The sequence below is a fragment of the Myxocyprinus asiaticus genome, chromosome 8 (assembly GCF_019703515.2).
Source record: "Myxocyprinus asiaticus isolate MX2 ecotype Aquarium Trade chromosome 8, UBuf_Myxa_2, whole genome shotgun sequence".
Taxonomy (NCBI): domain Eukaryota; kingdom Metazoa; phylum Chordata; class Actinopteri; order Cypriniformes; family Catostomidae; genus Myxocyprinus; species Myxocyprinus asiaticus.
In genome coordinates this window covers 40,098,499-40,113,413 of record NC_059351.1, presented here as the reverse complement: position 1 = coordinate 40,113,413, position 14,915 = coordinate 40,098,499, and the positions used below count along the sequence as shown (strand labels likewise).

At 38.1% G+C, this 14,915-nt stretch overlaps 1 protein-coding gene and 1 non-coding gene across 2 annotated transcripts; one reads left to right on the top strand and one right to left on the bottom strand.

Moving 5' to 3' along the window:
- Positions 1-92: 92 nt before the first annotated feature.
- On the bottom strand, positions 93-11,143 carry paip2b (poly(A) binding protein interacting protein 2B). Its single transcript, XM_051705438.1, has 4 exons — positions 10,996-11,143; positions 9,749-9,906; positions 1,086-1,259; positions 93-781 (listed from the first exon to the last, which is right to left on the bottom strand). Exons 1-4 carry the CDS (start codon positions 11,000-11,002, stop codon positions 725-727), a joined length of 396 nt encoding a protein of 131 aa, XP_051561398.1. The 5' UTR covers positions 11,003-11,143; the 3' UTR covers positions 93-724.
- A 2,143-nt stretch (positions 11,144-13,286) lies between these two features.
- Positions 13,287-13,358, top strand: trnae-cuc (transfer RNA glutamic acid (anticodon CUC)). The gene has a single exon. It is a non-coding gene; the product is annotated as a tRNA-Glu (tRNA).
- The last annotated feature ends 1,557 nt before the right edge of the window (positions 13,359-14,915 follow it).

Genomic DNA, 14,915 nt, shown 5'->3' with positions numbered 1-14,915 from the left:
AACAGTTTTTTGTCCCCAACTTTGACCTTTCTTGAGGTTTAGATTATTTTAAATACACAAATATGAAGACATCAAGGGACAGAAAAAAAATATCCAGGAGGGAACCTGCTTCTTTTATTTGTTTTTTTCCATTTTTGTTAATGCATGTTGCACACTGTGACAGAACTTCAACGGAGGAAGGAGAAAAGAAACAGGAAAAGTGTTTCTGTGAAAATCCCTCAAAGGTTGTCAGCTGCCACCATTTCTGTCCATCGAATGGTCCACCTGCCAACGGTCCTTTAAACTGTCAAGTTTCCTCTGACCCAGCCCTATTCCCTGCCTCCCACTCTAACACACGCCTCCCCACCAAACGGCCTTCTAAAGAAAATAAAAGACTGGAAAAAAGAAAATGGCAATGACACAGGGACAAACTGCTTGTCACTATCACAATCGTGGAAATCACATAACTGTTCCTCTGAGATTAACACAACGATCTTCCAGGAGAACGAGCCACAATCTGCAGCGGTCCAATAGGAACATTACAATGATTAACCCGCCCACATTATACATGGAGACAGACGGAAATAAAAAGCTTATAGAAGAGCATCCAGCACCCCCCCGCCCACAAGCCCCACCCCATCAAGCCCCACACAACCCCAGTAAGATTGAAGTATGTGTGAGGGTGACCTCTGGCAACCAGAAGTCACATAAAGTCTCTATAAAGGAGCCCCTAACAGAAGGGTCTCTAATATTTCATGCCTGGAACAAACTCCTTGGCCTCTGGGTTCAAGCTGCTCTTGCGCTGGGAAAGAAAAGAGAACATTATGAGGTGGGGGAATATGACAAAATGTATACAATTTGTGATAAATGGGGTGATTATTATGTAGCATACAATGAGAGTGGTATGATCGGTTCATTAGAGCTAGATACACACCTAAATCTGAAACTGGCAGTAACACACCTGACAAATATATGTTGTGGCACTATGTCTGCAATTAAGGATTTAATTTTTATTGACGTCAAAGTAGTTTCTATTGAGGGAGTGAGATTAGCATCAGTCACAATACCTGTAAATCAAGTTTCAAGAATTACGTTGTAATACTCACTGCAATGTCTTCTGCATTTCCATCACTGACTGACAGCCCGCTGAGCTGTTGTTGGATCTGCCCCACTCCAGGGGGAAGGTCTCTGGCAGGAATAAACCAATCTTGATCCTCCTCCTCCAACATCTCTTGGAAACAGCGCTCAAGAAACTCCTGCTCCAAGAGTTCCTCCTCCACCTGCAGCAACAGTTCAGACATGTTACAGTTCTGATCATTTCACTCAATTGAGCCATTGCACCATCTTGTACAATTAGGCCAGAAACACACTGACAAAAGGGATTAGAGTGGCTAAAAGAAGCTAATCTGAGATGACCCGGCATCAGTGTGGAGAGGCCTGAAAGACATTACTAACTACAAGACACTATCACCCATCTGTAGGGAACAACTGGCTGATGACCTGAATGTGTTTTACTGTAGATTTGAAAAGCCCAGTCTCAATCTGACCTTCATTCACACAAACATCAACACCTCCTGCGACGCCCCCTCCTGCTCTTCAACCTACACTTAAGATCTGTGAAGATGATGTATGCCAGGTCTTCTGGAAACAAAATTCAAGGAAAGCACAGCGCCCAGACTGTTTCACCCACTTGTCTAAAATCCTGTGCTGACCAGCTGACCCCCATCTCCTCAAAGATCTTCAACAGATCACTGGAAAAGTGTGAAGTTCCCTGCTGCTTCAAATGCTTCACCGTCATCCCTGTCCCAAAGAAATCCGAAATCACAGGACTTAATGACTACAGACCCGTCGCTCTGACATCTGTGGTCATAAAGTAATTTGAGAGACTGGTGTTGCCCCACCTGAAGGACATCACTGGACTCTTTCTGGATCCCCTTCAATTTGCTTATTGAGCAAACAGGTCTGTGGATGATTCAGTCAACATGGGATTGCATCATATCCTGCAACATCTGGACAGACCAGTGACATATGCAAGGATCCTTTTTGTAGACTTGAGTTCGGCTTTCAACGCCATCATCCCAGCTATTCTCCAGACTAAATTAAACCACCTCTGTTCCCACATCTATCTGTCAGTAGATCACCAGCTTTCTGACAGATAGGCAGCAGCTAGTGAGACAGGGGATATTCACTTCCAGCACCTGTACAATCAGCACAGGTGCCCCCAGGGATGTGTGCTCGCCCCACTACTCTTCTCCATGTACACAATAGTCTGCACCGCCAAGGACCCCTCTGACGAACTCAAGAAGTTTGCAGACAACACTACTGTCATCGGCCTCATCCAGGATGACGATGAGTCTGCATACAGAAGGGATGTTGCACAGCTGGCTGTCTGGTGCAATCAAAACAACCTGGAGCTGAACACTCAAAACAGTGGAGATGATAGTGGACTTTGAGGAACACCCCAACATTGACCTCGCTCACCATTCTGAACAGCACTGTGGCAGCAGGAGTCAATCAGGTTCCTGGGCTCTACCATCTCACTGGACCTGAAGTGGGAGACCCACATTGACTCCACTGTGAAAAAGGCCAAGCAGAGGTTGTACTTCTTTTACCAGATCAGAAAGTTCAACCTGTCACAGGTGTTGCTGATACAGTTCTACTCAGCAGTCATTGAGTCTGTCCTCTGCACTTCAATAACTGTCTGGTTTGGTTCAGCTACGAAATCAGACATCAGAAGACTACAAAGGACAGTTTGGGCTGCTGAGCGGATTATTGGTTGCCCCCTGCCTCCCTTCAAGAACTATACACTTCCAGAGTGAGGAAAAGGACTGGAAAAATCACTCTGGACCCCACTCACCCAGCCCACTTCTTTTCTGAACGGCTGCCTTCTGGCCGGCGCTACAGAGCACCAGAATGGTCAGGAACATGTACAGCTTTTTCCCCTCAGGCTATCCAACTCATGAACAGTTAAAACTGCCCTATTGAGCAATAATTATGTGCAATTCACAGCTTAGTCTATTTACAGTTGAAGCCCGAAGTTTACATACACTTAGGTTGAAGTCATTAAAACTAATTTTGTAACCACTCCACAGATTTTAATATTAGCAAACTATAGTTTTGGCAATTCGTTTAGGACATCTACTTTGTGCATGACATGTCATTTTTCCAACAATTGTTTACAGACAGATTGTTTCACTTTTAATTGACTATATCACAATTCCAGTGGGTCAGAAGTTTACATACACTAAGTTAACTGTGCCTTTAAGTAGCTTACCACATAGCTTAGGTACCACATTCATCTATACAAACAACAGTACGCAAGTATAAACACCATGGGACCATGCAGCCATCATACCGCTCAGGAAGGAGATGCATTCTGTGTCCTAGAGATGAACGTAGTGTTGTACGAAAAGTGCAAATCAATACAGAACAACAGCAAAAGACATTGTGAAGATGCTGGAGGAAACATGTAAGCAAGTATCTATATCCACAGTAAAACAAGTCCTATATCGACATAACCTGAAAGGCTGCTCAGCAACGAAAAAGCCAATGCTCCAAAACCGCCATAAAAAAACCAGACTACAGTTTGCAAGTGCACATGGGGACAAAGATATTACTTTTTGGAGAAATTTCCTCTGGTCTGATGAAACAAATTCAGCTTTTTGGCTATAATGACCATCGTTATGTTTGGAGGAAAAAGGGTGAAGCTTACAAGCCGAAGAACACCATCCCAACCATGAAGCTTGGAGGTGGCAGCATTATGTTGTGGGGGTGCTTTGATGCAACAGGGACTGGTGCAATTCACAAAACAGATGGCATCATGAAGGAAAATTATGTGGATATATTGAAGCAACATCTCAAGAAACCAGCCATGAAGTTAAAGCTCAGTCACAAATGGGTCTTCCAAATGGACAATGACCCCAAGCATACCTCCAAAGTTGTGGTAAAATGGCTTAAGGACAACAAATCCAAGGTATTGGAGTGGCCATCACAAAGCCCTGACCTCTATCCAATAGAAAATTTATGGGCAGAACTGAAAAAGCATGTGCGAGCAAGGAGGCCTACAAACCTGACTCAGTTACACCAGTTCTGTCTGGAGGAATAGGCCAAAATTTCAGCAACTTATTGTGAGAAGCTTGAAGGCTCCCCAAAACATTTGACCCAAGTTAAACAATTTAAAGGCAATGCTACCAAATACTAACAAACTGTATGTAAACTTCTGACCCACTGGGAATGTGATGAAAGAAATAAAAGCTGAAACAAATAATTCTCTCCACTATTATTCTGACATTTCACATTCTCAAATAAAGTAATGATCCTAACTGACCTAAAATGGGGAATGTTTTCTATGATTAAATGTCAGGAATTGTGAAAAACTGAGTTTAAATGTATTTAGCTAAGGTGTATGTAAACTTCTGAATACAACTGTATGTTTATCCACCATATCCTACCTCTTCTGCCATTATATTCCCTTGCACTATCTGTATTTGTACATACATATGTATTTATTGTCTTGTGTATTTCCATAAACGTACATTTTCTATTCGCTTTTTTTTTTTTATCTGTCTTGTATTTTTTGTGCACTGGAAGCTTCTGTCACCAAGACAAATTCCTTGTGTGTAAGCATACTTAGCAATACAGCTCATTCTGACTGATCTCAGATTAAAACTTGGACTCACTATTTTAACATTAGATTAACACTAACTCAATGGATTTCAGCTGCTTTCTGTAACAGCTCTTTTAGGCTTTGTTCACAATACAGGAAAAATAATGCTTTTTTTAGACTGACTGTTCAACCTGCAGGTTATTTGTGGACAGTTCTGTGTTGCAGCGCTCAAATTGCTCAAGCATCCCGAATTCGCATGAGACATTCAATACCTAATCGCTTTGTGGTGGCTTGCAGCCGGTATGTGAAACCGAATGATAGCACATCTCTTTGGGTGGGGAAAGTCAGTGTCTGTATTATTTTAAAATAGATTTGCACTGCTTTGGCTGCCCTGCAACATATACATGATGGGTGCGTTCTATTCTGAAAAGAGTAGTGGACGTTATCAACAACAAAAAATTGTCAACAAAAATTTTCCTTGTCGAATAGTCGTTTGATCTCATTTAACGTAACATGATGAGCGAGAGGAGCACTGCAATTCGTGCCTGATTGAGGAGAGGAAGAAAACAGCTCACAGTCCAGATGCACTGTAAACTTTCCAAACAGCTTCAGTTGATGTAGATCGCAAAGTATGAGGGAATTCTAATGCAAAAATACAAAATAAGTAAATACAGAAGTACTCTCGTTGTGGAATAAATGGAGCTGCCGCTCCGCTGAAGCAAAACGTGTGTCAAGCGTCTTTAAAGGAAACACCCTGGGGTTACATCTTAAATGCAGTTATATTTCATGCGTTATAGCTTTATTAAAAGTTCAAACAATACGGAAATAGATCATATAAATAACTTAAAACTCCGAAACTGGCATTTCTCTGTGCGGTCAGTGCCTCTTCTATGAGTTGCGCAAAGTATCCCAATCTAAGGGGGAGAGATTGAAACTGCCCCTGGCTGATGCACACTCAGTCGCGGGGACGCTCATCCATAGAGCATGCACACTTGCTGCAGTTAGATTACAACGTGATGGCTTGCGACTTATTGAATCACAATATGTGTCACTGTGCATTACTTATCGTGAAGAAAATTGGCAATACACAGCTTTATTAATAATAGAGAGTTTGTTTTTTGTGAGTTAAAGATGGATTGAAGTGGGGGGGCCTGGGTAGCTCAGTGAGTATTGATGCTGACTACCACCCCTGGAGTCACGAGTTCGAATCCAGGGTGTGCTGAGTGACTCTAGCCAGATCTCCTAAACAACCAAATTGGCCCAGTTGCTAGGGAGGGTAGTCACATGGGGTAACCTCCTCGTGGTCACGATTAAGTGGTTCTCGCTCTCGATGGGGCGTGTGGTAATCTGTGCATGGATCGCGGAGAATAGCATGAGCCTCCACATGCGGAGTCTTGGTGGTGTCATGCACGACCAGCCACGTGATAAGATGCGCGGATTGACTGTCTCAGAAGCGGAGGAAGCTGAGACTTGTCCTCTGCCGCCCGGATTGAGGTGACCGTGCCACCACGAGGACCGAGTTAAGTAGTGGGAATTGGGCATGTCAAATTGGGAGAAAAGGGGAGAAAATAAATAAAAAAATGGACTGAAGTGAACAAAAAGGTGAGAGGGGGTAGTCCTCACCCCATTATACACTGCAACAAAATACGTTTTTGATTTGTTTTGGCTTGTTTTCCAATATAAATATCTAAAACTCCTTTAAAACAATGAACATTTTCTTTAGCAGCTATACTGCAGAAGAAAAACATGTTATTTTAGAATTCATTCTAAATTCATTCACCTGAGAAGCAGCATATAAGATATTTAGACTTTTAGAGAATAAAGCTTGAATACAAGTATATTTTGTCTTTACTGCACTCGAAGTATAACCAAGTGAAAAAGACACATATACAAAATACACTTATATTTAAGATACATTCTCTTAAAGCAAGTCTTAATATCTTATATGCTGCTTCTCAAGTAAACATTTTGTATTAAGGATTTTTAGACAATTTTAAATGGAAAAGACAAAAACTCTTGATAACAATAGGATTTTTTTTTACAGTGAATTTCTTTACTGAATTAAACATAATAAAAAGTTTTTATTTTCCTTTAATTCAGTGAATGTCATTTAGGAGGTATTTTTAAAAGATGATTTTGTCCTCTTTATTGTTAGTAAGCACCTTTAATACAACATTTTAAGTCAGGGCACAATCTGAATATTTGGTTAAGTTTAACATTAATCGTTGCAATAAGTGCAGAATAGTAGAATAATCGTTCAAACAATTGTTAGATTAATCGATTATCAAAATAATTGTCAGTGGCAGCCTTATTCAGAAGTGATCATCCCTATGCCCTGTTCCCCTCAGAGACTTATCTTCTGTCGGAGGACTGAATGGTATGAGTGTAGTGATTCACTCATCTGACAACTTGGTTCAATTCATGATACTGAACTCAAGGTTCGGTTAATAATTCTTTAAAAATGAAACCCAGATTAATAGTTAAGATTAAAGTATAATAATAAAATAAAAAAAAACTTCAAAAGACATGTGCAAAATCCTAATGCTTTCCTTTAAAATTAAACAAAGTTCTGTTTTTAAAAGTGCAAATGATCCATGAGAGATGTATGACTAAAAATCATACCAGAACAGGGCAATGGTGACACCAAATGGAAATATTAGCTAATAATTCTGCTAACTGAAAATACGGGATTATGTTAGATACATATGCAGGGTTGCTGCAGAGTTTTTAAAATCATATTTAAGACTTTAAGACTTTTTTCCAAGACCTGAACAAATAAAATTAATACCCTATCCCCATATCAAAACAAACCCACACAATCTTAAAATAAATCATGTATCACAGACTCTTACTTAAACAGGCAGGGGCACACATTCAACATGGCCTCAACAATGCTCATCAGTAAAACAGTTTAGACTATATGCAAGTTTAAAATACTCAAGACATGTTTTCCACATATACAGTATATCACATTAAAAATGGTTTATATACCATTATATAAATAAATACTAGGGGTCAACCGATATTGGATTTTGCTTATACGATAATGTGTTGAAAGGCAATTAATCTGCCAATATATTTTTTAAAATTGGTAGCCTATATTAAATGTTGTTAGTATTTCCTTCCTGTGATAGGGAGGGCCAGACAGAGGCTACAAGAGTACAAATGGAATTAAATTCCAGATGCAGATTATGGTGCAACCAAAATACCAATTACTGAATACTGGATTCAAACCAATAAGGGAAATAAAAGGTGCACTCCTACAGTAATCTACAACGTATTACAATGTAAACAATTAAAAGTAAACACTGTCATATTTCATCAACACTACATCATTATCATCAACAGCTGATCTTTAGTGATAGCTTGTCATACATTTCTGATATGGCTTAATGATTGCAAACTTCTCTGCAACAGCTGGAAACACTCAAAGAAAAAACACAACAGTGCCACATTATCACTCTGAAGGACGCAGTGCATGAATTTAATTAAATCTTATTCTTTTAAAGTTTGAAATCACATTAGGCCATATCACGATTCCTGTCTTTCTGCCCCTAAATTTAAGACCTGTTTAAATAATTAAGACTTCTGTTGTATCATCAAAGATATTCAAGACTTTTTATGACCTTACATTTTGGAAAACTGAATAAGACATTTTAAGACTTTCTTAAATCCGTGGGAAACCTGATATGCTGCTTACTGTCACTGCTTACATAAAATTGTGTTTTTCTAAAATAATCTTCCTCTGATCACATCTAAAAATTATTTTCAAAAATAATGAAAATGCATTTTCAGTTAAGTAATTTACTGATGAAATCAAATCAGGAATTACATTTGACAGTAAGCTTGCATTCCCCCACAGCATTATTATACATAATATTCAGCATTATAAATATTAGATTAATATGGCACTACAACACCTGTGGCTGCTGGTGTGCAATTGTATTTTAGAGCTCATTATGTGCAGTGAAGTGATTTCCATTTGTATGCCCACGTTACATAGGTGGTCACGTATTGGATAGAATAGACGTTAAAATAATAAAAAATAAAACTCCAATCTCCACGATGCACAGTCACATTTTTTTAATGTATCTTACGCATGTACGTGAATGTATCGTGCCATGATAAACCGTTACACCCCAACTGAATGGTCATTATGAACCCACTTAAGACATTTTTTATTGAAAATGCTCTTGTAACAATCCTACAGCTTGGCTATCATTATTGTTTTCCCTTGGCACCCTGTGAAGGCATTATTTATGCCGTATAGTCTGCAGTATATGTATTCTTGTCGCAACACCTGATGAAACACGTCGCGCACAAAGAAAAATGAAAATAAAATCCGATCTGACTGTTCAGACTAAGAATCATTAACAAAAATCTGATTTTAATTGGATTCTAAACCACCTACGGATGTGGTTTGGATCAAAATGTGTTCTTTGAAGTTCATCTTCGTTCTTCGCTTAGAACTAGGATGGTCGAAACAACTGAGCAACGGTATACTGTTAGCAAACATTAAGACGCCACCCATGTTTAGATGAGCATTTAAACATAAAACGCATGCCATCCTGCCATCAGACTACTTGTAAAACCAATAAGACTATGCCAACGTGGTTTCATCACACGAAAGTCTACGTGTACTCAGTCCTCTCATGAGCGTGCATTGCAGAGTGACCGAAAGTAAACAATTATAGTGAAAAGGACTTAAGAATTGATCTGTTTCTCACCCAGAGTCACTTCAGAAGACATTAATTTAACCACTGGAGTTGTATGGATTACTTTTACTATGACTGTCTGTGATTTTGGGAGCTTTAAAGTGCTGATCACCATCCACTTGCATTATATGGACCTACAGAGAGGAGATATTCTTCTAAAAATCTTCATTTGTGTTCTGCAGGAGAAGGAAAGTCATGCACATCTGGGATGGTCTGAGGGTGAGTAAATGATGAGAGAACTTTCATTTTTGGGTGAACTATCCCTTTAAGTTTTCCTTAAAGTCCTGGCTGGCAAGCCATAACTTGGCTACACTAAAAATTTACTGCCGCTCTTTAAGTGGAAAATGCACCACTGAACGCCAGATTTTTTGATCATGCAAGTACACAAATTGCTTAAGTTGAACTTTCTTTCCCCAAAATTTACAACACACTGGGGGTTAAGACTCACCTGTCTATTGTACTCCTCTTCGTTCTCCATCCACATGTACTCTGCAAAAGGGTTGGCATCACCCTCCTTGGGACCATTCACAACATTCTCATCTTTCCCTGGTCCGCTGCCTCCTCCTGGTGTCTTTGCTACCTCCGGACTGTTAATATCAGCAGGTTCTGGGTGTGTAAAATGTATTAATAATATTCATCACAGTATACATTACACACACAACAACACAAATAACTGCCAGTGAGTATTACAATAAAGGAGACTTTGGGGCAATGAACAGAGTTGGTATAGGAAACATGCATCAGTGAAACTTCATTTAATTGGTTCAAATGCTAAAGGGATTAATTAAATATACATATGCAAGTAGTTGTGATCGAATCAAGAATATGACCAGTTCCACTCAGGTCGGAGAGAGTTATCTCGCGCACAAACACAAAACATGCGCGAGAACTGGACGTCGATTTGGAATATTACAACCTACAATCACAATAAATAAATTGAACCACCACTTCTTCTGCCACACACAAAGTGGTTTAAAGAGGATTATGCAACTATCTGTTACTAACTAAGAGTGTGTTGCATAAACGAGACAAAGAGGAGGTCAGTCGACACCATCTTTCTCCACATGGATTTGATTCACTGAAATGTGAGCTGAGGCCCGGATAAAGCTCCAGGCCAAACTTTCTATATTAAAGACCACTACACGTCTCAAATAAAAAAAATGTCCACTTAATATATTGCCTAGTACCTTCATATAATAAAGTTCAGCACAAGCTGCATCTTTGCATTTGGAGAGCGTACACTGTAAAGCTATGCCTGTTAGCTCAAGCCACGATCGAGAAATAAAAAACAACCCAACTTTCCACGTAAAAAGGCTTTATCTAACCTTATAAAGTTTGCTTGCTAATGAAGCAGAAACCGATTTATCGCTTTGTTCCATTTGTATGATTTAGGAGGTTTTAACGAGAGAGCATGGTGGATACACGAGTTAGCATCACGACTGCATCACATACATGGCTAATAGGCCTCATATACGCTGCGCTTTAAATAAACCCAGCCAAACGATGTTATACAAGATTGATCAGCTTTATACTGCGCGTTAAAAGTATTCATACAATAATATTTATCTACTCTACGGACGCAGCGATAGGTACCATTACACAAAACAAAGAGAGTGAGAGCAGCACACCGCATTTACAAAGTCAAGAGATTAAACACGGAGCCTTTCAACGACCCGAGCAGTTAAGAAGACTTACCAGGCATTCTAACGCTTCTTTCCCTTTAATCTATCGCCAAATAAGTCGACTGAAAGTGGTAATTTTCCTATTTGCAGCGACACCGTTACCTGGCCAGATTTCAACACTACGTCAGACAGAGTGCTCATGTGGGCCTTTCAAACAAACATGTCGCTGCCGCCCCCTGTCGGTCGTCGCCTGTGGGCTCTTTGACTGAATGTGAAGCTGAGAGTTTTTACCCTTTTTAGGGATTTTATTTTATTTTTTAAAATGTGAAAATACAAAAGCATTCTGCTTGCTTGACAGACACGTTGTTGTATGGGAATTGTTACTTGAAAATAAGTCACACTCACAACTAGCGCTGAAATGGTGATGCTCACAGGCTGCAAAGGAAAACTAGCATAAAACAAAAATGTAAATATTTGCACATACTTGGAAAATACCACACAGAATAACATCCTTATCAATTCCAAATGAAATAGAGCACGTTTATTTAATGTAATAAATAAACAGTAGTAATATGAGCCTGCTGTTTCCAGGAAAAGTAGCATTTTGTACCAGATAGCTAAAAATCAAGTATTTACTCCTTCATGTAACATTTTAAAAACCCACTGACCAATCTTATATATTAAAATCTATAGATATTTATACATTAGTTAATTTAAAAATGTAACCGCAGGTATTCAATGGATAAATAGGCCTACTTTGGTTTCTCACCAAGAATCTATGTGCCTATAATTGACAATGTTCAGAAGTTTTGATAGTTTTGATGTTTGTGATTAAATCATTACAATGAAACCATTAGAGCAGTTTTAAATGTGAAAGGTCTTATGAGTCGAATGTCCAAATATCAGCAAATAATTATGGTCTTATGTCATTTAAAGGGGTCCTCAGTAATTTTTTGTTTTGTTTTGTCTTCTTGTTTTCATTAACTAATGTCATAGAAGAAATTTACATTAAACGGTTTAAAGGATCAAATTAATGCTTGAGTGAAAGTGTCCAATAACATGGTGGTTACTGAGATTAAGCCAGTAGCATTCAGCTGGTCATGTGATCCAAACATGGCCGCCCCCATGAGGCGACCCTCCACATGTAGATTACATCAGCTTTTATAAGGTTACTTATATGACTGGATTCTTCATCTCATATGAGTGGTCATGATTTTATACATACGTTTCAAAATTAAAATTAATTTCTTCAGGGGTAACACGTTTTAATGAGGAAAAAAATATTGAGTGCACCTTTTAGTCTACAGAAATGAGACTCAATTTTGTGGTGATCACTTTTAAAGAAGTATCATGAGATCATTATAACCTCTTACAAAAATGCACAATGTTTTTAGGAAGTAATTCACACAGATCTGGATCTAATATCACACACAGAAGTATGTAAAAATAGCAATGGACCCACCCAGGTGATTAACAAACTATTAAGTGCAGACACACATTTTACAGCATCAGAGAATGTGAAGGAGAGAGAATGAATGACATTTATTTTGTCTGCTTGCTCTGGTTTCTGGTTGTAAAAATGTGAAAATGTTGACTTCTCTAAAACATGCTTACAACCCAAGCCACTTAATAGGGTGATTTTAAATTAATAAAAGCATGGGACACAATAATTCTTATTGGGTAAAGGCCACTGTGAGCTTGATAGTTCTTACAAACTCTTGTAATTTAACCCACATTCATGCAATTTTCATACCCATACACATTTTTATTAATTCTTTGGGGTCTGAATTATGGATGAACACTATTGTGCACTGGGGAAATAAGAAAATACCCCTTAATATTTTCGTCATTACTTTCGTTAACTTATGGCGTCATTTTTATATCACCAGAACTTAAATTTGAAAAAGCCTCAAAATTCATGATCTTGAAAAAAGACTGAGAGTAATTTGATGTTATCGAAAATGTTTGTTATTAATTTTCAAAATTTGAAAATATTTTGTGTGAATTCACCACAAAAATTCAGGTTGTGAAATTCAAGTTTTAATTATTCAAGTGGTGGAATTCAGGTCTCAATATTCAGGTTGTTGAATACGGGTTAAGAAATTCAGGTGGTAAAATTCGAGGAATAAAAATGACGCCATATTAACGGTATTAACACAGAATATGACGGTTTGACAGCACTTTACAGGGGTGTTGCAGCACCCCTTCTTTCCGCAGCTATGCTACTGTTTACATCAACGAGAGGCGTTGATTTATCATAATCTCGAAAATATGGTAATTTAGCATTTTTAAATCCTATTATTATGTAAAATGTCACAACTTATAATGTGACTTGTAGACTGTTTTTCGCTGTTATCATAACTGTCCCTGGTGGTCTAGTGGTTAGGATTCGGCGCTCTCACCGCCGCGGCCCGGGTTCGATTCCCGGTCAGGGAATGGACATTTTTATTGATTTGCTTCGTTTGGGTCCTCGCCTTTAAGCAGCTTAGAATGATAAGTGTTTGTTATACAAATAAATATAAAAGCATAAATCCAAAGTCAGGTCGAGTGAATTTTAGGCTGGGCTGTAGTAACCTATCTCAAGTATGATGGTCTCTGACTCCTTATACTATCTGCATTTAAAAAAATACAAAAAATGTGTAGTGTTATAAGCACAGTATACACATAGGCTATTGCATGCCAATCCACACATACCACTGAGGGTCATTGGATCTCTTTGGCAGGGTTGGGATGGTTACTTTTGAAATGTATTCCACTACAAATTACAGAATACATGCTGTAAAATGTCATTTGTAAAGTATTCCATTAGATTACTCAAGGTCAGTAATGTATTCTAAATACTTTGGATTACTTCTTCAGCACTGGTAGATTTTTTTCACTTGTTTTGACTATAAAAACTCTGCCAGTACAGTAAGACAAAATACACATGTTAAAAATACATTCCCTGAAAAACCTAAATATCTTATGCAATGTTATTTCTAAAACAAGATCAATCAAATTGATCTTGTTTTAAGGATTTTTAGATATTTTTTACAGGAAAACAATTAAAAAATGATTCAGAAGAATATGATTTTGGCCCTAATATCATACCTAATATAAATTATGATCTAACGTGAATTTTCTTGATAAAAAAATATGATCGTGCCTGGTAACATGTGCATGTAAAATGGCTAGAAATAGCATTTTAGCTTAGCGTAAAGCTGACAATTTACACAAGGTTTATTTCTATTTCTTCTGCACCAAACTTACTTCAAACTTACTTCTCTGTCTGCTCGTATGAATGTAACACATCAGAAGAAAGTGTTTCACCGCTGTTCAAATGCACTTTGGATCGCATCATTTATATGTATAATTTTTTTTCCATCTAAAAGGACTAAATATTAAATTAAACAAATGACAATAAAATGCAAAGTAATCTCTTCAGTAATCAAAATACTTTTTGAATGTAATCCCGTTACATGTATTCCGTTACTCCCTAACCCTGCATTTAGTGTTAATCAGAAAACTTCACTGACATCCCCTACTAATACTGTGATAAGATCAGTGATGTCTTTGGGAACTTCAAACTCATGCTAACCAGTAATAAGTGGCATTTTCCTTCAAATATGGTACAAAGGCACAAATCCCATGTTCTTTAGTGAGAGAACCATTAGAAATGTTAGACAACCTATAAGCATGACATAAACAGCATTAAAACAGCCAAATATCTAACATCATCAGTGTATATATATATATATATATATATATATATATATACATACTCTGGGGACCAAAAGTTTGGAATAATGTACAGATTTTGCTGTTTCGGAAAGAAATTGGTACTTTAATTCACCAAAGTGGCATTCAGCTGATCACAAAGTATAGTCAGGACAAAAACAGCACCATCACTATTTGAAAAAAAGTCATTTTTGATCAAATCTAGACAGGCCCCATTTCCAGAAGCCATCACTCCAACACCTTATCCGTGAGTAATCATGCTAAATTGATAATTTG

Bases quoted from the DNA above. Each gene is read 5' to 3' on its own strand.
- paip2b (XM_051705438.1), bottom strand. The intron at 1,260-9,748 runs GTGAGTCTTAAC...CTGTTGCTGCAG, and splicing joins AAGAGGAGTACAATAGACAG to GTGGAGGAGGAACTCTTGGA. The intron at 782-1,085 runs GTGAGTATTACA...TTTCTTTCCCAG, and splicing joins GAAATGCAGAAGACATTGCA to CGCAAGAGCAGCTTGAACCC.